Genomic DNA, 24,332 nt, shown 5'->3' with positions numbered 1-24,332 from the left:
TTTTTTTCTCTTTTTATTATTACTCCAACAACGACGACGTCGACGACATTACTTGAAAGCTCTCTACACACATATACCACTACACGAAAAAATAAAAAAATAAAAAATCACGAAAGAAAAGTCAATTTTATTTTTTTCGATATTTTCTCTTTTTTTTTTATTTTTTTTATTATTCTCTCGACCATTCTCTTTTCAACTCTCACTCTTGCAATTTTTCAAATTTCTTTTCTCATCTCAACAATCATTATACTATACTCTTTTTTTCTATTTAATTTTTTTTCATTTCTTTATTTATTAATAATTAATTTTATTCTATTTTTATAAATTATACTTTTAACATAATACCATTATTATTTAGTCATTTTTTTCGTGGCTATTTTAACTTAAAAGTTTAATCATCAGAAAACTATTTTAACTTTTTTTTTAAAATATATATATTTTTTTTGTTATCATTATTATAATCGCACTGTAGACGTGAAATAAACACCAAGTTGATTATTCATTGTTGTAATGTACAACTCTGGTATTATCATGAATATTAATATAGTGAAAATGAGCCCCGCATGTTATTAGCAGTCTGATCCTGTTCTTGATGGAATATATAGACTCATTTATATCCATCTATATCTCTCTATATCCGCATAAATGTACTTGTGAATAATAAACATGGTATACCACACAATTCGCTGTGTTAAACATCAAGTCCATATGCATTTAATTAATTAAAACACATTGCTATATATATATTACATATTTACATACCCATATACACAGTAATTTATCCAGGTTACTAAAATAAAATGGGAAAAAATATAAATAATTTTTTTTTACAATTTTTTTTATAAAATTGATTATTATATAGGCTACGTATGTTTATTTTCACTCGGTGTGTTATAGAAATGACTTTAATTAAATGTTATCCATTATTTGTATTGTGTATAGAAAAGTTTGCAAATTTAATGAGACCACCTTGGTGTATTTTATTTATCAATCTGATTGGTCTGTATCATTGTATACATTTTGATGAATATATCAATTTTTTTTTTAATTGTGTAATACATCGATTTCTCATCAACACCCATTCTCTTTTATGTGTATAGAGATACGCTGTGGCATTACGTGAATTGCACTACAACTGTGTGGTATTATTATTTTTTTTTTTTAATTAATTAACTTTTTTTTTTAGTCGATTTTATTTGGTAATGTACCAGTTTGGTTTGTTGGCTATGTTAATATATACTTACATATAAAATACATGTGTTTGATAACACTGATTTTAACATGTTAATTAAACAAACTAAAATTTTATTTACACATGGATAATATTCTGTTTGTATTAGAATTTTTTTTATTAGGAAAATAATTTCTTTTTTAGATCAAATTTTATAAGTACTTGGTTTTTTTTTTTTTTTCAAGATATGTTGTAATATTTTTTGAATAATTATTAGAGTTTCTATTGTTAAATTTGGTAACATATTAATTTAGTACAAATTATGATATATATTGTACACAGTAAACTAGCAAAATTAAGATAAATTTTCATAATACATTTTCAACGTGTATTTAAAGCTTTCTATGTTTTCATTTCACAATGTTAGCTTATCAAACAAAATTTCTATACAGCATAAAACGTTAATCACATCGTACAATATAAACTTCCTAATTTTCTTCTACTAATTTACAACATAATACTACCTAAACTTCATAAAACCTCAATAACAATTAAAAGCTCAATATTTTTATCTCCACAAATCCGCCAAAAAAATTGATATAAAAATTTTCTACCTTCAATTTTCAACAAAAACATAAAAACACATATATCTGCAGACTTATTTACATGTAAATAAAAAAAATAAAAATAACGTCAATTTATTTTTCATTTATATATACAAAATTCTCCATTAAAACTGTTGAAAAAATTAAAAGAAAAAAAAAGCTCGCTAAATTTTCTTTTATACCTATTTCACATTGAACTCTTGAGTTGAATTTTTTTTTTTTATATTGTTTACTCAGTAAAAAACAAAATTAAAAAAAAAAAAAAATACAGACTATATCTCTCTAGACCAATTTGGAACAGAGCAAACTCTTTCACGGTTCGTCGATTCATCCTATATTGTAAAATATCTATATGTGTGTCTAGTTTTCTCTGGACATTCGACTTCGACTCTTTGTCATTGTGGCTAGGTACATACATACGGTGACCAAAAGAGGGATGAGAGGATTGCAGTTGAGAGTTGAGTAGCCTGCTAGAGTTCCCATGTGTATATATCTGTATATTCCATTCACTTCATACATATATATTATACTCCAACACAAGGGGCTCACATATATATACGTAAAACCCTTTTGGCTTGAAATATATATATATAGTTATAAGCAGAGCTTTAAGTATATATGAGAGGGGCTTTTCTACCTAACGTGTATACATTGTCCTTCTGCAGTGAGATATTTCCAGTATTACGATTGGACGAAAGCGTCACAACGACCACGCCCAACTACGACCTCTGTAGAATCGCACCTATGCGCGTTTCTCATTTTCTACTGTCGTGTTCTCGCCCTATCTTTTTTTTTTTCTTTTTACTATATCGAACCCTTTTTTATATATAAATTTTCATCTCAATATGAACAGTAAAATTTCCTACAAATTTTTTTCTTCTTTTTTTTTTTGCACATGATGTACACCAAATGAAACAAGATAAAAAAAAAATTGATTTTTCATAAATGAATAAAAATAATAATAATAATGTTTCAAATTAACAAATAATTTGCTCTTTTTTTTTATTTTATTTTGTACTTTATATAATAGAGAAAATGTAATTTGATAATTTAGTAAAATATTAAAAGCTTGATATTTTTTATACCGAGTGATGGATACATGATAGAATATCATGATAATTGGAGCTTGATATAGACAAGTATAATCTCAAAGAAATAAATCTTTACAATATATATTTTAACCACCCATGGTTAAGACATGTCTCTCGAGACCACATTGCAACTGTACAGATCAAATAGCTGCGCTGAATTCGTAGATACAATTTTGTTATATATATTTTTTATTGCAACACAGAACAACTGTATGATCAAATTTGAGATAAACAATATCACTGTGATCACACTGGAAATTCAATCCTAGAAATCCGCTCTACATGTACACATATACATTGTGACAATAGAAAAAAGAAAAAAAATAAAAACGAAAAACATAAATAAAAATAAGAATTACACGCGGTTGAATTGGAAACAGAAGCGGTCGTGAGGGTTATCGGACTTAATCTACAATTGGCCAGCAGCATTCGTATTATATTTTTACTCATGATGTGTATTGTCGTGTGTGTATATATATGCACCTCTTAAAATTCTCTTTTTTTTCATTTCCTTTGCCCCCAGGTCTTCACCCCATAGCATATCGCTGAGTGTTTACGCAATAGATGCTTTGTCCGTCGAGCGATGAGCAGTATTGTCTGTCTGTCTGTCTGTCTGTTGAGGGTATATATATGTATTACAGAGAGACCTTATATGGTGGCTCGTTTAGCTCGAGTCTCTTGCTACCGTCTGTCTATTTACCGAATAGATCGTGGGATCTACTTCTCGAGCATCTAGAAGCTGGATTGTACTTTGTGCCTTTATGAGAAAAAGAGACAAGAGCCTATATATATTCCTGTGCTATATACTTTTTTTTTTTTTTTTTCTCTTCATTTTTATATTTCTTTTGTTCTTTGTTCTCTCTGTGTTGTATATGCAAGAATATTATATATATATATGTACACAAAGTTTTCGTCGATCTCGCTTGAGCCGATGGCAATGAAGAAGACCCAGAAATGACTCTGAAGGATAAGAAGTCATTGCGACTAAAGGATTCTCGCAGTAACATCCTCTTTTCGTAAACCCAAAAGACTTTTCATACAATATGAATTTTCAAACTAATATAATAATGGCAAAATAAATTATTATAATTATTATTAACAAGATACAAAAGATATTACTTGTGAATTTATTTCATATATAATTTGAGTCGTTGTTAGGTTTTTTTTTTTATTTTGCAAATCAATTTATCATAATGTTTCTGGTGGAAGGTTAATTTAGTAAATATACGTAGTTCATGTTGATGTGTTTGATAAACAATAAAACATGAGAAAAAAAAAAAAAATTGTCGAAGCTGTTGTCATATGTAAAAGATTGTTATCACGACAACAAGCAATGTATGTATGAACACTCGGGTACTTGATGCTTACGACGCCATTATTATATAGTCGCCATATTTACTACCCTGCGGGAGTCAGAATTCGAGGGGGGTTACCCCATGATGTCCACGTACTTGTCGAAGAACTATTAGTGACGTACAATCATGCTAAAAAGTCTTGTATAATTCAATATCTTATATATATTTTTTTTTTTTTGTATTTATAATTTTTATATTTTTCAAAATAACACGTAAAAATTTTCAATTTTTTTTTTACTCGTTTTTATTGCTTTTTTGTTTAATGTTTATTTATTATTACTGTTGAAAAATGAAAAAAAAATTTAACGACACTCTTGTGTTTTTTTTTGGACAATTATCTCAAGACTCAGTTGTATTTTTTTTGCACTTGTAATTCACATAACTATTGTTAACACAAGAAATTTTATAATTACACAAAACAATACATGAAAAAAATAAAACTATAAATATAAAGTAAGAAAAAAGTATAAAAAGAAAGAAGAATTTTTTAAAAGTAACTTGTTAGTCAGCTACTTTAAAAAACTAGACAACTCGAACTACTTACTCAGTGAAATATCCCCCCAAACTATATTTTTTTTTTATTTTTATCTACTTTCTTCGTTTCATTATTTTGGTCCTTCTTGTTGGGTTACATGTATATCCAGTACGTGTACAAGGCCGTGAGAGACTCTCATATACCCTAGAGGTCCTTCTGATAGGTATATGTCTTGAAAAAATATAAACGAAAAAATAAAATATGAAAAAAAAAAATAATAAACAAACAACACAGGGAAATGAACCTCCTTGCCTTTTTCTCTTCTTTTTTATTTTTCATTATTTTTTTTCTTCCCTCGAAAGCAGAAAATAATGAGGAAGCGTTGGTACTTGATATTTATATTTTTCGTCTTCATCTTGAATTAATTGGCATACATCAAAAAATAACCATAATAATTTTGACATATTTAAAAATATTTTTTGAATATTGTTTTCTTCTTTTGATAATACTTTTCAAAAAAATTAATCATTTTTTTTTTTTTCTTTTATGAGTTTTTTAAAATGTGATGATGGTCTGACATGAAGTGAATTTTCTACTTGAAAATGTGTCGTTGTCCCCGACGAGACATTGACTCCATAAAAAAACCTCAAGTCTTAAATTTTTTTTTTCTTTTTTCGTCTATTGCTGTCAAAGGAATTATTAATCGTGGCTTGCATTTTGCAAATGAAATGAAAAGGTATAACGAGCGTAGAAAAAAAAATGAAGAAAAAAAAAAAAGCAACTAGTCAACTCATGACGGGTAAAAAACCGAGATTCTTTTTTGCTGATGTACATCACTATATTGAATACATATTTTTTCATAAACTCCATTTTTCTTTATCAATTTAAATTAATTTAAATTTTCTAGAATTCTAGAAAATTTATTAAATTAAATTTTAAAAAACTGTATTTATTTTAAACGCTGGAAAATAGTTTTTTTTTAAAATCAATTTATGAATATATTTTACACCTATATATGTACACAAATCCTCCAACATAGATATATATATTTATTGATAAACTGTATCGATGGCCAATGAAAACCCCTGAAGCTGTGTTCTATAACATTCTCTCTGTTTATAATTTTACCAACATTTAACACTCTCATGCTTACACTGACTCAATAAATTGCTCGCCGAGAATTTAAAATTTGCCTATAGGCAAAATTTTAACTAGAAAAAATATAAACAACTAAATATAAATTCCAATTGACTATAAATTAAATTTTTAATTACAAAATATAAAATAAACAATCAATAGCATTTTTACTTTCAATTTTCATTTGTATAATTTTTCCAAGAATATTTATTTTCTTTTCCATAAAAATATAAAAATAATATATTAATTTTTTTAGCTCTTATTAACTGATGAAATTTAATTGTTCAATGGGTGTAAAAACCATGTAAAATCATATGGGTAATTTTATTCTTTTTATGTAATGGCGTTATAGGTTTCATAGTAAAATTGTGAAAACAAAGTGAGACGTCTTGAATGGCGGCTAGACGCTTGAAATCGGAGAAGCTGCTGAAATATATCAAGTTCTCTTTTTAATTTTATGTTTGCTCAGTCACTGCTCTCACCAAACAATTCCATTATTTCAAAAGATTATAAATAAGGTGTACATTCGAGCGTGTGTCATGCTTGAACTAACCTTCATCATTGACTTCATCATCATCATCATCATCATCGTCATCTTCCTCTCACCCATATAATATTCTCTCTTTTATTTTTTTTTTCATCTATATTTCATCAACGCCATGCTCATCATTTTGTATTTTTATCATTTTTGTTTTTAACCCTCTTTACGATAAATTAAAATATATTTTAAAAAACGTTGCTCAATATATGCGGCAGTACCAAAAATAATAAAAAAAAAAAAAACCCAAATGAGAAATAAAAATATAGGATACCCTTGTACATAGAAAAAGGATCTGTATAATATACAAAAATAGCCTCAAGCAAAAGATTAAACTTCCATCCAGTGTGTACACTGATTTTTTTATTTTTTTTTTTTTATTATTTATATATATTTTTTTTTTAAATGATATATCACCGGCGGTCTGTTTACACACCTGAACTCGACGCGCATCGTGCTACACGTATTAACACGGTTTATTTATAAAAAAAAAAAAAAATTGCGTTGAAATTTTATGTCAATAAAACACTTATTTTTAAAATATTTTTTTAAAGCAATATATTGATTTTTTAAAATCACTAAAATCAACAAAAAAAAAATATCCAGCAAGTAGTAAAAATCAATATACGTGGAGACATGAATTATTAATGAGAAAAAATCAAAAAAATTAAACAAAAAATAATAGTAATATTTATAATATATAAAAATTAATAAATAATATAAAAAATAAAGTATATTAATAACATTAAATTACCCAACAAATAATAAAGTTGACAAAAAAAAATCCAAGTTAAAATTGTTGTCAATATGTGTGTGTCTCTTGTAAAGAGCCATCTCGTTTAATCAGTTTATAGTGGTTAAAGAGAGAAAGAGAAAGAGAGAGAGTACATGCGTCTGTGTCCACCATATTGATCGTGGAGGCGTAGACACCCTCTCGGCCCTTGTCGAAATACATAGTTATGGGAATGGGTGGTTGGTTGTATCGAACACCCCCTTTGCTGCTCTCTATTTCTATCCCTCTATATCACTCTAAAAGATACGAGAGAAATTATACAAAATAGCTACGAATTTAACAAAGAAACACACATATATATCCATACAATGTGGATGGAAAATAATTTAGGGGTTGATTTTCTTTATTTCTATCTCTCTTTATCTTCTGTATACCCTATTGCTTCTGATAGAGTGTATGTGTGTATCTATGTTGAGTTAGCTACTGAAAAGAATAGAAATTGTTGGGGGATGAAGAGCAACAATACTGCAGTGTATGATCAAGAACAACACACACATACACATATAAAATAGTGAGTGAGTAAGTGAAGCAAAGAGGGAAGTACAAGATGAGGGAGATGAGGGATTTGGGTGGCGTTGAAGCCGACACTCGTGGGTGCTATGGTTACCATGGTTACTCACCACCCTCGCTGTGAACAAGCCCTCTACGTCATATTGGCACAGAATATTTCCCGCACCATAAATTCAAATAATATATATATATACAGATATATTTATAACGGGTGATGCAATTTGGTTATGTACATTTCAGAAAATGTATTTATTTATTTTTCATTTTATTTACAATTTTCATTATTATTTTATTTTTTTTTTATTTAGTTTTGTTATCATGAATTTTCATTTTTTAGTTTACTGCTTTGGTATTGTTGTTGTTGTTATTTTATTTTTATTTTTTTGTTATATATTTTTATTTATGTATTTTGTTGATATTCATTTTATTTTTTGATTTTTTTTTTGTGCTGATTTTATTTGTGGGAACATGTTGATTTTATTGAATGATATTCACTTATGTCAAGTCAATCAGTTGTGTATTTTTAATTTGTACAAGTGGACACGTGTCTGATGTGAAAAAAATAATATAATATCCTTGAGATTTTTATCGTGAGACATTTGTACAAACGATTATGATAAAGTTGAGATTTTTATTTGTAATTCGTTGAATAAAATTAATTGTTGATAGTATAAATAAATTCAGAGAGTAATTTTTGATGAATTATTTCATTGCAAATTATATTTCACAATTATTATTTATCTTAATTTTTAATCTTGATAAATGCAAGATTTTACATTTGTTTAAAAGATTTAAATTGAATTCATATATTTCTCATGGATTTTTTTTTTTTTATATATTTATTATAAACACAATTTATTAATTTTTTCATTTTAAAATTTATTAATGTCAATCAATAAATATTAAACTGAAAATTTAGAGTAAATTTTTTATTTTGAATTATTTTTTTTTCTTAAATTACACGTCAAATTTAAACATCAGACAAAATTTTTATTTTTTTTATCTTCCAAGAACTTTGCATTTTCAAAGTTTCAACTTCAAAGACTGATGAAGTCATTTTTTTATTTATTTTTTGCTCATAGCAATAAAGTTTTTTACATAAAGTGTACAAAACAACTTTTCTTTAAAAAATAAACCCTCAAAATTCAAAAAAAAGAAAAAGAAAAAACGCACATCACGAGTATATTTTTGATGTGTGCAACAAGATATTCTGTGTAGCCAAATTGAAGTTTATTATCATGAATATGTAGTATAATATGCAGAGACTTTAGTTGGCGATGAAAATAGAGACTTGATAGAAAACTATCTCCCGTAGTATATAGTGAATATGCTTGAGGGTTGAGATGTAGAATAAGGACTGTACAAGCATGATGATGATGATGATGAAAAGTAGATGAGTAAGAAAGGAAGATAGACGAATCGAGGCTCATTTTGTCGGTTGTGTATATATGCCAGTGGTTGATGGATATAGCAAGAGAAAAAGAAAGACAGATTGAAGTTACATGAAGAGGGTGAGAAGATGTGCCTGGAGGTGATATAGATATAGGGATGAAATAAGATGAGAGTCATGATGGAGGATGAAGAAGGGTGTAACGATACACACCGAGTAAGCTTCAATGTACATCAGCAAAAAAGAAAAAAAAGAAAATGAGTTGGAGGGTTGATAGAATGCCTGACTGGCGACATTATTAGACGCCCCTGGTGAGCGACTTGCTGTCAGTATTATAAGAACTTAAAGAGGGTAAGCCTGGAGTGATAAGAGTCCCGATGGCTGCTCTCTTTCCAATGATAACATAATAACTATATACATTCACCCTCAGCTTTTATATAAATTTTCTTTTTTAAAATTAATATCTTAAATCTAAATTAAAATAAGAAAAAAAAAATTAAAATAATAATGAACAATTGTTGGTTATTTAATTTTTTTTTTTTTTATATATTTTTCATGGTTGACATAATTTTTTGCTTTACATTTATTTAATAAATAATGAAAATGAAAAAAAAAATGATAAAGGATTGAATGATCGAGTGGCTTTTTCTTCATATACCCAGAGGTTGAGTGGCTTCTTACTGCTGTACTGAGATTTTTAGATGAAAAGAATTTAAAACCTTCGAGATGAACAAAAAAAAAAAAAAAGTAAAAAAGCAAATACTAATAACAGTAATAACTACTGGTCTGTTTTTTTTTTTTTCTTTTTTTCCTGGTTATTTTGCTTCTTTTCTTTTCCAAGTTTTTTTATTTATTTTTTTTTTTGTATCATGAAACACACTTGTGCATCCATGTCTCAGCATTCTTTTCAAGTCCCTAGCTTCCTCATTTCATATAGCCAGTTATTACTCCATTTCTCTGGTAGAAACTAGAGAAGAGAGGCGTGTTTTAATGAAAAAAAAAAATCATAATAAAAAATAAAAACCAAGTCAAGACAAAGAATTATTTTCTTTTTTTAAATATGCGTCGTATATATTCCCCATTGCGAGAGACAATATGTGCAACGGCCGTTACCACCCGAAGCTTATCCTGAAATTAAATGCTGTCAGTTATCCAGCAGGCAAGTGAGGGGGTTGAAAATTGGAGCGCACACCAGGGTGGGTTGGCTTTTATTTGATTGTAAATGTGACGGATGAGATAGAGGCACTCAAATATATATATTTTTTTTTTTCTTTTGCGGTAGTTTTATTCTGCGTACATGTCGAGTGTCTATATGTGTGCATTGAACATTTTTTTTTTATTTTGAAAGACCTACATGGGGTAAAAAGAATAGATAATAATAATAGAAAAAAAATATATCCAGGATGAGTACGATATGTCATCTATAATTGAAATGAAAAAAAATGATATATATTTCTTTGACTATTATTTTTTTTTTTTTTGAAGAGAAATGGTAAAAATGAGTGAAAATTAAAATGGCTGTCACACGCAGCCAGTAGATTGCTCTTCTCTGACGATGCAATATTCAACCCCTCATAAAATATGGTGGTATAACCTTTATATCCTCCTCTTCCCCCTATTTTATATTCCTCCTGAACCCTCTGTGTGCTTGCCATGATAACGTCGAACGAGCCTTTTTCACTCTCGAGATCTATCTTTTCTCTGTGCACATACACTCGTCTCTTCTCATTCATTCTATTCGTCGTCGTCGCCCATTTCGAATTTTATTTTTTTTTTTTGCTTTTTTTTTCAATTCTACTCTTATCTTTCACATTTTTTATGCTTCTTCTTATTGTACCAGAGATATTATCGAACTGAGAGAATAATCCATGACGCCATTTCGTCGTTGTGAATATATTTTTTTTTTTCTTTTATTTTATTTTTTGCTGAATGTCAATTTTTTACAAGAAAAATGGCATGTTGTTTGTATAGAATTTAAAAAAGAGCAGTACTTATCATTGCGCCATCTTCAGACATGAGGATTATATATATTTTTTACTGAAAAATAGGGGATGCAAATGTTTTTTTTTTTTTTGCATAGTATCATAAATATTTTTATTTTTTAATTTTATTTTTCATCAAGATTATATCTTTTATACAAAGTTTTATTTGTATTGAATAATTTTTTATTTATTTATTTATTTTCAACACTAAAATATGTCATTTAAAAAAATAAATAACATAAATAATTTTAATTAAAAAAATAGAGCTAAAATCTTGAGTAATTGATTGAAAAAATTTCAAGAAAAAAATTCATTAAAAAAATAGCGATAAATTGTCAATGGGTAAATACAAATATACAATGTTGAATATGTGAATTGAATTTTATATTTTATTTTCTGTAAAAGTTTTAGTTGTTGTATATTGATGGAGTAGAGGGTAGAAAGAAATCTCAAAGGGATAAAATTCAGTCATACGACAAATACAGAGTACAAGCCCTTCATCGTCCTGCCCCATCATCGGTTCTGCCCTAAAGGGAGAGAACTTTGAAATTAAAATGACAACAAGAGCTGAATACGAAGGGTAGTAGTGGCAAAATACGTGTTTTATTTCCCCCCGTTGAGAACCAATCATGATGCAGCTTTTACAAGGACGCCATTGCTTCTATATTCACTTTATTTTTTATTTATTTATTTTTTTCTTTTTGTCCTTTTAAACATTTTTATTTAACATTTTTTTCATCCCTTTTTATATTTTTCACTCTCTATGCAAATTTAGCGAGCTTTTTCGTGCGTAAAAGACGCATGAAAATACACAAAATAAGGGGATGATTTTTTTTTTTTTTTTAAATTTCAATTGGTTGGAAAAAAAAAAAATTATTCGCTAATTTATTTTTGTCTTGTTTTACATTTTCCCATTTCTTTTTATTGCAAATCTCATAATGCATAGTTTTAAAAAACAGTTCAAGCTGATGATGCTTGAATCAAGTGGATATATATTAATTGGCTTTTAAAAAAAAAAATTATTTCAATCAATTATTGTGGAAATAAATATACGTATATAATTTTTTTTCATATAAATTAATTTCAAGTGGCATTTTTTAAGATAAATAAAATTTGTCTGAATAAAATTGCCAAGTTTTTGTTCATAATTTTCCCTAATAATATTCATAATTCAAAAAAAAAAAAAAAAAGGTTTCTATAAACTGCAGTGATAAAAGCAATCTTTATCATCTTCAAGAATTTTTTATTAAAATACTTAAAGCTATTTATAAAGTCCTAGTCCTTAAAACTCGCTCCATTTCCGACTTTTTTTTTTTTTTTTTTTTTACATTTTTGATTTGTTTTGTTTTTTTTTTTTTTGTTCAGCTATATATTTTTATCTCCTTTTTTTTCTCTTGACGATCCTCTTTGAAGCATATTTTTGCAGTTCTCATCTCTCGTTGAGGATGATCCAGCTCAAGAGAATAGATAGGGGATGAAAAAAAAAAAATATAAAATATAAAATAAGAAAAAAAATATATATCTACCCTGCAGTTAGTACAACCGAGGTGCACCACTGTACGGTAATTAGAGTCTTTGCGTATAATTATCCTGAAAAATATTCTGAATACCTCTCCCATTTTTTTTTTTTTTTTTTTTATTTCGTTCATACTTTTTCCTTTCTTTATATATAAAAGTTTTCATTTTTTTTTTCCAGCATTATGTGTTTTATAAAATTCATTCAATCTTCATTTGAGATAATCATTTTTTATTTTTCTTCGTAGCTTTTAGTACTTGTATCATGCATCGTATTTAGCATTGTTCTTATCTCTTAAAATTTTTAATTAAAAAAATACAAAAATACATAATTTTTTTCATTTTTCACAACAGCATATTTTTCAACAATTACAAAAGATAATTAACTTGAAACATTTAAAAATAAAAACAATGAAATCTTTTTCATATATAATCCAGAAATTATTACAAATTTATATTTCGAACAATAAATTACATATATATGATAATTAAAAATTGAAAAAAAAAATAAAAATAATTCTAACAGAGATAGTTGAGCTACAAATATTTAAAATAAAAAATATTTATAATTATTTATATAATAAATTAAAAATTGAGTATTAACAATTGAGTAAAAAATTCACCCTGTGAATGAATACGCTGTAATAAACAGTCGGTATATCACACAAAGTGAAAACAAGTCATAACAATATTAATATACGTTTATAGCTTGGAGGTTCCAACTGTGCGGTAGACCCGATTCATCGTACAATAATATGACGGAAACGTCAGTCAATTAATAAGCATAACGAACCTGACTATAATTTCCGCCCTTGTTGTTTTTTTTTATATATTATTTATATATTATTTTTTTCATTTTTTGTTTTTGTAAAATTAGTATTATTATTTTAATTTTGTGAGGGATGATGGTATATATATTTATTTGGTACATGAAGTACTACTGGATGAAGAGATCCCATCCAAAAAAAAAAAGGGTGACCTGAAGTGGATGAGGGCAAAATATATAAACGTGTGTGAGAGCAAACCGCGCGGAAGCGCCGGCCATTATATGTGCGGCTTTATGATTGGTCAGATCCGTATCTCGACAGCCGGTTTCCGCTTTTACAATTCATCTGTGTGGCGGGTTTGTTTATGATTTTATATTACAACAGAAAATAAGAGAGAGACTACTCTAACCATGTCAAAACTTTACGAAAAGAACCTTTTAACGGCGTGCACGTGCCATTTGCAAATAGAGACCGCAATTGCTTTAAAATTACAACAAAATCATTCTTTTTAAATTTATATTTTCTATTGTTTTTATCGTCAACATAACATACATTATCGCTGTCTTAAAATTTTCATTTTTTACATCTTTTTTATTTTTTTTTAAATAATTAAATTTCCAAGTAAAAAAATAAAATTAATTAATTTTATTCGGTATTAAAAGTCAATTTATTTATAAATTTTATACAGCTTCTATTAATTGCTTCCATTTTGAATTTTTTCTATTTCAAAAAATATTTTTAAATATTGAATTTAGTGAGAACTTTGATGTGGTTGATGATGGACGTGTGTTCGAAGAGAAAGGGGGTAGGGATAAGTGATAAGCTTGCTGATACAAGGGTGGCAAGAACAGTTTCATTAGTAAATCTCACGAGGGATGATGATAACCCAACAGCATATATTTATACGAAAGTCCCAAAGGGATACCTAAAACTCGTATCGTCAAAACTCCCACGAGAAATAAATAAGCAGGGTATCAGTTGAAAAATATATATGGGGAGGATAATAAATATATTATATAGGTATATATTTTTTTTTTTTCCAACTCATCATATTTTATCCCTCTTTTATTTTCTGCTCATTCGCTTAAATTTTTCATCCCCCTTTTTTACCATATATTCACACAACAAAGAATCATATATTTTTTATTTTTTTTACCATAAAATAATCCGCCATTACAATAATATTATTAAATAAAAATTAATCAAGTAATGAGAATAGTTGAAAATAATATTCAAAAGCTTATCTATTGTATTTTAATCCTGATAAAAAAAAAATTATTAAATCATATTTCGTTTTTTGTTTTTCATTCATTTTTTTGCTTTTTAATATTTTTTTTTTTTTTGTTTTTTGGTGCATTTAAGATGAATATTTATGTTTGTCGGCTTGTTGAATCAAGTACCCTTTGATGATACCGCATTACACATTAGCAACGAAATCGGTATACTATTATGTGTACACATCGAAATATAAGAAATGAGAAAAAGGCGAATTGTATTCAGCATTACGATTAGTATTTAATGCGGTATTTTGTAAAGAAACTGAGAACACCTTTCTTCATTTTTATTTTTTGGCGTATCAACATGTGTATGTTATATTATGTGTTGATCGTGATTCATCAGAAATATACCTAGACCAGTTATTAGCCCTCTGACAGCCCTATAATCTTCGTTATAAAATATAATACGTTTTATTATTTTTTTTTTTCATTTTTATTCTTTCTGTCTCACTATTGCTCTATTTCATTTTTTTTTTTTTTTACTTGCACACTACTGGGATGCATAATGTGAAACCTTTCAATAAAGCAAATCCAATCGTTTTATAAAGAAAAAAAAAAAATTATATACGCCTTTGGAATAACGGAAATATTGAGCTGCCAAAAAGTTATTTCAAGTGTTGAATAATAAAAAAAATATATTTATATTTTATAAATAATACAAACAGTTTTTTTTTTTTTTTTTCATTTTTAAGAGTTTATTAAATTAGTTTTATAAACTTGAGTTGGTGAAAGAAAATACACTTTCATTTGAAAGAAGGAAAAAATAAAATTTCATTTAAAAATAATAAATATTATTTCAAATGATTTATGCTCAGATAAATAATAAAAAAAATAAACTCATAAAATTCATAATAAAATAAATATAAAAATTTACAAAAAAAATAATATAAAAAAGCACATTATTATCACACATAATAAAAATAAAATATTTTTCTTGTATATTTTATATAAAGATAAAAAGAAGAAAAAAAAAATTAGATACACATAAGTACATACAAAGACCAAGTATATGAAATATGAAATTTCCGGTTTTCCGCACCCATTGTTGATACGATTCATAATCCAAATAAGGGATGCAGTCATACGTAACAAAATAATATTGCGTAACATATTCCAATTCATTAGAGCGCAAAAAATTGAGAATGTATTTAAATGTTAACATTGTATTAAAATTTTCTAATATTCTCAGCATCTGCCTGAGACATTTCATCATAATAAATCTTTTATAAAAATATAAAACAATATCCACACAAACACACGCATGTATATCTATTATTAAAACAAAATATAAATGTATATTTGTCATATATATTTTTTTTGATGATAAAAAAGACAGATAGTAAAGTCAGAATTCAACGTACGTGAAAACGTAAAGACGAATTGGCGCCTGGAGGCCACAGGGGTTGGGCAATGGGGTTGAAGTTACCATGACAACCCCAGAGCAACTATAACCCCCCTGGGAATATATATACTCTCTTCTCCTCTTGTGTTGCATTGGCATGTAGTTGGGGCTTGGTTTTGTATATACATGGATAGCCCAGGGCGGTGTCGGACCAGGTTAGGTTGGTGACCCCCCTTTTCTCCTCTCACTTTCTCTCTCTCTCTCTCTTTTTTCTTCCCTTATTTTAACCAACCCCTGCATAGAAATGAGTGTCACACGCAAAGGGAACTTTTTGCCACCTCCCTTTTGCCAGTATATATTCATCCATTCATTCATTCTCTTTTTTCATTACATTTATCTTTTGATAACTATCTCTCTTTCTTCTCCAGGGATTCTCTTGTCTCGATTTACTCGAGTTGAGCTTGCAATACTCAACTATATATATCTTTCTCTCTTATACTTATAGGGCACCCCAAGATGGCCGACTCGACACCATCATGTCAATAACACCCAGTCAATCCACCTCATCATTCTCTTGCTCTCTCTCTCTCTTTGTACAACTATGAACTTTATTTATTACTATTATTATTATTTTATTTGTCTCTATTATTTTTAAAATATTTATCAATTTTTAAACTAATGCAAACACCCTTTGAAAAAAAAAGAAATACTACCCTTAATGATAAAAAATACTACCTCAATGTAAATGAAAAAAAATAACTCACTAAATTTTTCTTTCTTTTTATTATTTATTTTATTTTATTTATTTTTTTTTTTTCTCATCATTTTGCTATTTTTTATCAGTGTCTTTTCATTTGTGAATATAATTAGAGTTTTACTTTTCTTGACTTGTACTCACTCATTTAATACTCAAACATTTTTTATTTCTTCTTTTTTTTTTTTTTTTTACTTAACTTTGTTTTAGTTTATTTATTTTTATTTATATTTAATATGCATGATGAGAAAATTGCTCTTTATTTCTTGCTAAAAAAGTTTTATTAATATTATTATTATTATTATCTGTTTATGCAGTCAATGTCAATGGGTTTTTGAGTATATACTATAGTGCTTTTATTCAACTTTTTATAATACCCCAGTGTCTAATGGAACTTCGTTAAGCTTATTTAAACCACAGTCATCTACTTGTACTACTTGATTTTTTTTTTTTTTCATATTATATTTTACGTAAAATAGAAAAATTAATATTATTATATATTTTTTACATAGTCTTTATTTGAAAGCATTTAATTTTGTTTTTATCAATATTATTTGAATATAATTTTTCATGTTTTATTTTCTATATATAATGAAGAAACAAATATTAATCATTTAATAATAATTATGAAAATATAAATACAGTGTTTCTTGAATCCAATAAAAAATTAAAGTTCATTTTCAAGTTCATTGTGGTTTTGTGTTACACAAGATGGAAGACAAATGAGCTGTATTGTATTTAATTACATACTTGAAAAGCTTGTTGTTTCCTTTGTATATGAAAAGCATTTTGATTGCTACAAACAGTCTATGAATAAAATTTATTGTAATTGTTGAAACAAGCTATAAAAATCAAATAAATTAATTCAGCTAAATCATAATCATCCACAAAATAAATTAATACCACAAACAAACTTTTATATTAATAAATAAATAAATAAAAAAACTTAAAAATAATACTAAAAGTTATTTAAAAGAAATTATTAAAGTAAAACTAAAAAAAAATTAATATAATAACGAAAAATAAAATATAAAAAAGAAAAAAAAACAAAAAAAAAAAAAAAAAAGAAAATGATAGCTGAGGTCAGGTGGTTTAATCTTGAGTTCTCTCGAGGGTGCGATAACTTTCGTAGCTGACTGTATCTGACGGGATGAGTTTTCCCCAAAGGGGGTTTTCTCCCCTCGGGTGTGTCGGGTGTATTTGGTTGCCTGGCAACTGACACCCTCAATGTTCGTACTCTGATTGGCTATGTTCATTCTGATGCTAACAAAAAAAAAATATAAAAAAAATTCTCTTCGTATCTTAATCATTTTGTCTGTCATCTTTTTCAATTTTATTTTCAAACATAGGTCACTTTGTCCACACCCTTTTTAAATCATTCTATTTTTACTCTAGCAATATCATCAACTCATACTGAACAACCCAAAGCTGCACTTTAAACTCTTATGAACACATGTGTGCATATATTAAACAACATCCATTATTTATATTTATTTATTTTTTGCTTTTATTTTTATTGATGAGATGTTCTCATTTTTTCTACACACAGCTCAAAGGTGAATATAAAAAAGGGGTTCAACAAATTAATTAAATATTTATGTCATTCAAATATATTTTCTTTGATCAAAAGAGTCACATGCGGAGAAAGATAATAATATTTTCATAGAAATGAAAAGAAAAAATAAAAATTACTAGTTTTATCCAGTTTTAATATAAAATGATGAAAATTAATTATTTAAAATTGTTGTTGACATAGTTTTATTAATTTTATATCATCAATATGTTTAACTTGACATTATCATGATTGACAACAATATATAAATATTAAAATTAATAAAACATATTCAGTATTATTAAGATTACAGCATGTAATTTAATATTTAATATAAATTGTTACTCATTAAAGTGAGTTTATGTTCAATGTCCAAATTGAATAAAGAAACCTTTTATTATAAAAATTTAAAAAAAAAACTAGTACAATTGTTGTAGACGAAAAATAACATGACAAAAGCTGATAAATGATAATAAATATTTTTTATAAAAAACAGAACAATTGATTAATCAAAGTATATATTATTGTTGATGTATTTACTTGCGGAAAATAAACCTCCTTGAACTAGAAACAACAATCGAGTGATATATAACATCATTTAACTCTGACATACAGATGGATACTTTGTGCTCACTCATCCCACTCAAAATCCGATTATAGACAAATAGAAAGCACAAACGTTTAAACGGTAGTACGCGTCATTGAGGATGTTTCATGGGCTTGTCTGACTTTGGTCTTGGAATATGAAAAAATAAATAAAATAAAAAAATGATTCAAGGCACACGCCAGCATCTCTGCTATATTATGTACTTTTATTAAATAAATAAATAAAAAAACATAATATAAAAAGAAAAAATAAACATAAAGAAAAAGGGTTAAGATATTTTATTTTTCAAATGATTGAAGAGACAGACGCCCGACGCGTTACGTTTATCATGAGAAAGACATGAAGAAAAGAAATTGAGCTTGATGGGCCACTACTTTTGGGGATTAGGCCCTTGGGTCTCTTTGCCAGTTGTCATTGATATTGCTCAATGGATTATTCGGTACATAACTGTCCATTCAATCTACCTCAAGTGTGTTTTGACGCTCGTGTCACTCTACGTGAGATTCTTTGGATCCAATGAAATTTTAAACCTTTTTTTTTTTTTTTTATTTTTATTTCTATGATTTCAATCGTTTCTCTTGTAATTGTCCCAATAAATGGATCAGCAGTTGGTGATACTCCACATTTATTTTTCCAAACAATAGCATTATCCTTTTTTTTTTCTTTTTATTTTTCTTACTCAAAAAGTTTAACAATAAATTATTATTTATAATATTTATTTTTTTCCCATTTTTCGTTCTTGTTATTAATGGCTTTTTTATGATTTTATTTTTTCAGTTAATTATCAACGACAACTCAAAGAATACAGAGACAGTGTTAGACAAGAACTTGGTAAATTTTTTTTTATCTTAATAAAACTTTGTTATAAATTTTTTTTAAATTATTAAAATTATTTTTAGAACTCAGTATGGCTGATTATGATGAAAATGTAGAGAAAAAAAATGGTCAACAATCAATCGATCCATCAGTATTGCCTCCTGATAGGTATGTTGTTTAAAAATAATTTATTTTTGCTTTTATTAAATTATTGTTTATATTTATTTATTTTTTAGACCAGCAAAAATTTTTTATGGATCAAGAACACACAGGCAAATAACGCAGGTCGTTAAAGAATTGAAAAGAACAGCTTACAGAAATGTCAAGTAAGTTTTTTTTATAATTTAAATAATCTTCATAATTTTACTAATTGATTTTCGATTATTACAGAATGACAATACTTAGCAGTCGAGACTTTACTTGTATTCAAGAAACAAAAAAAAATAAGACTGAATTTTGTAATGATTTACTTGATCCAATAAAAAAGAAGGGTTGTCCATTTTATGCATCTGATCCGAGCAGTCGTCCACTATCAAGTCATCAAGATTTTGATAAAGTAGGTCTTGAGACACCATTTGATATTGAAGATTTAGTTACAGTTGGTAAAGATAATGGTTGTTGTCCATACTTTGCAGCAAGAGATTTAATGCAATTTTCCGATATAATTTTTTGTCCTTATAATTATCTTATTGATCCATCAATACGTCAAAGTATGTCAATAACATTAAAAGATAATGTTATTATATTAGATGAAGCACATAATATTGAAGATATTTGTCGTAATTCTGGAAGTGCAGTTATAAAAATAAATGAATTAACTGATATCATTCAAGACTTGGATACATTTGCTAAAAATTTTAAAGATGAAAATAAACATTTTATCACAGAGCCATGTCCACAATTTGTACCTGAAATTGTTAAATTTTGTCAAGTATTTATGAACTTTTTAAAGCTTGTTGATTTAAAAACAAAAGTAAATAGTTCAACACCAGTTAGTAAATATTGGACTGGACCAGAACTTGTACAAGTTATGCATGTTAATAAAATGAGCACTGAAACAATAAAAAGTTTTATAAATCATTGTAAAGATGCATGTGAACATGCTAAAGATGCTAAAGAAAGTATGCGTGATCCAAAAAGTGGTTTTAAACCAAGTGTATCAGGTGGTATAATACGTATCATTGAAAGATTTGTATTTGGTTTAATGTCTGTAACATCAGTAAATGCAGCTGATTATGTTGTTTATGTTAAAGAAATTGTTGAATGGAATAGTCCAAAATATGCTGATGATGATGAATTTGTATCAACGAAAAAAGAAACACTTCGTGTTATTGAATTTCTTTGTTTAAATCCAGGTGTTGTATTTAAACCAATATCAGAAACAGCAAGATCAGTTATTCTTGCATCTGGTACATTATCACCAATAACATCATTTGCAAGTGAATTACAAACAAAATTTTATTCAATAAGTACAAATCATGTTACACCAAAAGATAATGTATATGTTCGTTCAATATCAAAAGGACCAAATGGTGCTGATTTATTAGCAAATTATAGTAATGTACAAACATGGAAATTTCAAGATGATGTTGGTCAAACAATAATTGATGTTTGTCAAACAGTACCATATGGTGTATTATGTTTTTTTTCATCATACACTGTTATGACTAAAATAACTGAACGAATGTCGCTGACAAAAGCCATGCAAAAAGTATCAAGTCATAAAGTAATATATAGTGAACCAAGAACAAATGATGAATTGACTGAAATTATGGATAATTATCGTAAAGATTGTCAAAAGAAAGGTGCATTATTATTTGCTGTATTTCGTGGTAAAGTTGCTGAAGGAATTGATTTTAGTGATAATGAAGCAAGAGCTGTTATAACAATTGGTATACCATATGGAGTTAGAACAGATGCAGCAATTGAATGTAAATTATTGTACAATGATAAATATGCATCTAGAAAAAATTTACTCAAAGGACAAGACTGGTATACTGTTACTGCTTATAGAGCACTTAATCAAGCACTTGGAAGATGCATAAGACATCGTGAAGATTGGGGTGCAATTATTATGATAGATTCACGTTTTATGTATGAAAAAAATCAAAGTTATTTACCAAGATGGATCACTCAAATGTGGACAGACAAATCACACATGTATGATCTTCCATATAAATTAAAAGAATTTGTTAAAGATCGTATTCAATATTACGAACAAAAAGAACTTGAAGATTCTATGTAATGTACTTTTTCTCTTTAAATTGATTATCTTTTTTTTTTTTTTTTATTTTTATATTCGTATTATTATTAATAGTCATAAGTTTTCTATCGTCTCAAATGTGATGGCCCAATCACATCCAAGTATTCTCAGGTATAAACAATAATACAGTATCATTGAGTATTTAATTTAATTTTTTTTTTTATTTATAATAATGACATTTCTTTCTTAACACAAATGAGACTTTATAATTAACATGATGTTTTTTGATTTTGTTTAAAAATATAATTATTTTGACACTTGATATTTTTTTATTTTCATTTTCATTTTTTTATTTTGTTTTGTTTATTTTGTTGTTGGTTAAAAAATAATGCATGTGGCAAAAATTGATTTAAAAAAAAAAAAAATATGCAATAAATGAAAAATAATAATAAATAATTCGAATGTTTATGTTGAAGCAGGTAGTGTATCTCTTTTTTCAAGTTTTCGTAATTGTTTTTTCTTCATTCGCTTAATTTTAGATGTATTTTTAATCTGTAAAATTAAGTTAAATAAAAAATGTTAATTAAATATAATTCATGACAATATACAAATTTCAAAAGTTAATTTTTCATATGTTTTTTTGTTACTTACAACTTGTACAACTTCACTTTTTCTTGCATTTTCTTCAGCTCTTTTAAGATTTTCAACTCTTCTCTGTTTTTTAGCTTCTTTTTCAGCTTTTTTTTCTTCAATAATTGCTCGTGATGCTTCTTTCACTCTTTTTAAGTCTTGTCTTAATTTTTCTTTACTTTGAAATGATGATCTTATACCTTTTGTTTTTATTATTGATGAAAATCTATATAAACAAACAATTAAATTAATAAAATATACCATAAACAATTAATATAAAAATCAATTCAAGCATGGTTTCTTTTTATTTTACAAATAATATTTTACCTTTTACGTGGTTCTTTCCATATTCTTCCAGATTTTGGTTTTCCCTGAACAATTATATTCTCAGCAACTGGAGTTTTTGTTGATTTAGTAGAATCAACATCCATTTCTTCAACCATGATTTTATATTAATTAATTAACTTTATTTATGTAAAAAAACAACTCGCCAAATTAATATTTATCAACATTTATTGAGGTTAGAACACTTTGTACTTCACGTGGTGTGCAAGAGAGAGAAATGAGAGGAGAGAATAGAGAAAGACATCTGTTAGTAATTTATTTTTTATCTGACTAGGTGACTCTAGTGTTGAATTTCAATCTTGTCGAGCAAGTAGAGAGTCAACTTTTATTACCATAAATTATTTTCCAAAAACATTGACCCATTGATGCTCACAACAATGTCAATTGTCAATGTGCTATAACCTTTTTCAATTGTTGTTAACATAATAAGAAAATAAAACAAACAAATAAACAAATAAACAACAACAATGTCGAATTTGTTGTGTCAATTTGCGAGGTCAACCTCAACAAGATTTATCAGGTTATTTAACATATTAAACATATAAATACTCCAATTGTGTTGATAAATATTAAAAATGTTATTGTTTATTTTAATTAATTGCTGGTATTTTTATTCATAGAAATTTACAACCAATTCGTCACAAAGTTGGACAAGGTGCTTATGAAGGTGAAGGAAAAACAACAATGACAATACTCAATAAAGATGCTGATTATGGCATGATGATTGATTCAATTTCACCAGTAACTATAAAAATAATAATTTAGTAATTTTTAGATATTATTTATTTATACCTACTGGTAATTGATTATTTATATTTTTTGCAGATTGGTTTTCGTTTAAATCTTGGTATAAGTATACTTGGTCCAATGTTAATATTTCCAAGATCAGTAATTGGTTGGAATATTGGTGAAGCTGGTGATATTGATGAAAAATCATTGACAATATTTAAAGTTCTTGAGCCAAAACCTGATATTGTTATTTTAGGTTTAGATCAAGTGTATCCACGTGATGCTCCATTTTTAAAAGATTTCGAAAGAATTATGAAAAGTTATAATATTAAATATGAAATTAATCAAATTAGACATGCATGTACAACATTTAATTTTTTAAATGCTGAAAGTAGATATTGTGTTGGTGCATTTATGCCACCAGTTGACTTATTTTCATTTGATCAAATGAAAATTGATGAAGCTGCTGTTCATCGTGCACTTCATGGTCCATATCGACCTCATAGTGAAGAATTTACAATTGATCATAAATAATTTTCGATATTAAATTGTAAAATGTAAATAATTTATTCAATAAATTTTAAAAAATAATAGAATTTCAATTTTTTTTTCATTGTAAACAGTAAATTAAAATATAAAACCACATAATTACTAAAAATCAATTTTTTTTCAATTTAGAGTAATTATTTTGAGTTGTAAATTTTTATAATTTCATTTTCATAATAATTTACTTATAATTTATTAATAC

The 24,332-nt window shown here is 26.8% G+C and overlaps 3 protein-coding genes across 3 annotated transcripts in view; 2 read left to right on the top strand and 1 right to left on the bottom strand.

Annotated features, from left to right (window-relative positions):
- Nucleotides 1–22,052, top strand: part of LOC122848361 (Fanconi anemia group J protein homolog) — a 35,303-nt gene extending 13,251 nt beyond the window's left edge. The window contains exons 4-7 of the mRNA XM_044146378.1: nt 19,639–19,692; nt 19,761–19,845; nt 19,914–20,003; nt 20,068–22,052. Coding sequence (XP_044002313.1) covers nt 19,639–19,692; nt 19,761–19,845; nt 19,914–20,003; nt 20,068–21,922 — 2,084 coding nt within the window. The 3' untranslated portion in view covers nt 21,923–22,052. The remainder of the gene's footprint in view (nt 1–19,638; nt 19,693–19,760; nt 19,846–19,913; nt 20,004–20,067) is intronic.
- Nucleotides 22,053–22,247: 195 nt separating this feature from the next.
- On the bottom strand, nt 22,248–23,071 carry LOC122848463 (coiled-coil domain-containing protein 86). Its single transcript, XM_044146544.1, has 3 exons — nt 22,838–23,071; nt 22,532–22,736; nt 22,248–22,432 (listed from the first exon to the last, which is right to left on the bottom strand). Exons 1-3 carry the CDS (start codon nt 22,951–22,953, stop codon nt 22,346–22,348), a joined length of 408 nt encoding a protein of 135 aa, XP_044002479.1. The 5' UTR covers nt 22,954–23,071; the 3' UTR covers nt 22,248–22,345.
- A 150-nt stretch (nt 23,072–23,221) lies between these two features.
- LOC122848450 (NADH dehydrogenase [ubiquinone] 1 alpha subcomplex assembly factor 3) lies at nt 23,222–24,180 on the top strand. Its single transcript, XM_044146532.1, has 3 exons — nt 23,222–23,375; nt 23,476–23,596; nt 23,681–24,180. The coding sequence occupies exons 1-3, from the start codon at nt 23,323–23,325 to the stop codon at nt 24,116–24,118; spliced, it is 612 nt and encodes a 203-aa protein (XP_044002467.1). The 5' UTR covers nt 23,222–23,322; the 3' UTR covers nt 24,119–24,180.
- Nucleotides 24,181–24,332: the final 152 nt, after the last annotated feature.

The sequence above is a fragment of the Aphidius gifuensis genome, linkage group LG2 (assembly GCF_014905175.1).
Source record: "Aphidius gifuensis isolate YNYX2018 linkage group LG2, ASM1490517v1, whole genome shotgun sequence".
NCBI lineage: Eukaryota > Metazoa > Arthropoda > Insecta > Hymenoptera > Braconidae > Aphidius > Aphidius gifuensis.
The sequence above is the reverse complement of the archived record's forward strand: the minus strand, read 5'-3'. Positions and strand labels throughout refer to the sequence as shown.

Excerpts from the sequence above, each read along its gene's own strand:
- LOC122848463 (XM_044146544.1), bottom strand. The coding sequence starts at position 22,953 with ATGGTTGAAGAAATGGATGTTGATTCTACTAAATCAACAAAAACTCCA. Across the intron at positions 22,737-22,837 it reads TGGAAAGAACCACGTAAAAG|ATTTTCATCAATAATAAAAA; the intron begins GTAAAATATTAT and ends TTGTTTATATAG. Across the intron at positions 22,433-22,531 it reads AAAGTGAAGTTGTACAAGTT|ATTAAAAATACATCTAAAAT; the intron begins GTAAGTAACAAA and ends TTAATTTTACAG.
- LOC122848450 (XM_044146532.1), top strand. The coding sequence starts at position 23,323 with ATGTCGAATTTGTTGTGTCAATTTGCGAGGTCAACCTCAACAAGATTT. Across the intron at positions 23,376-23,475 it reads ACCTCAACAAGATTTATCAG|AAATTTACAACCAATTCGTC; the intron begins GTTATTTAACAT and ends TTTTATTCATAG. Across the intron at positions 23,597-23,680 it reads TGATTGATTCAATTTCACCA|ATTGGTTTTCGTTTAAATCT; the intron begins GTAACTATAAAA and ends TATTTTTTGCAG.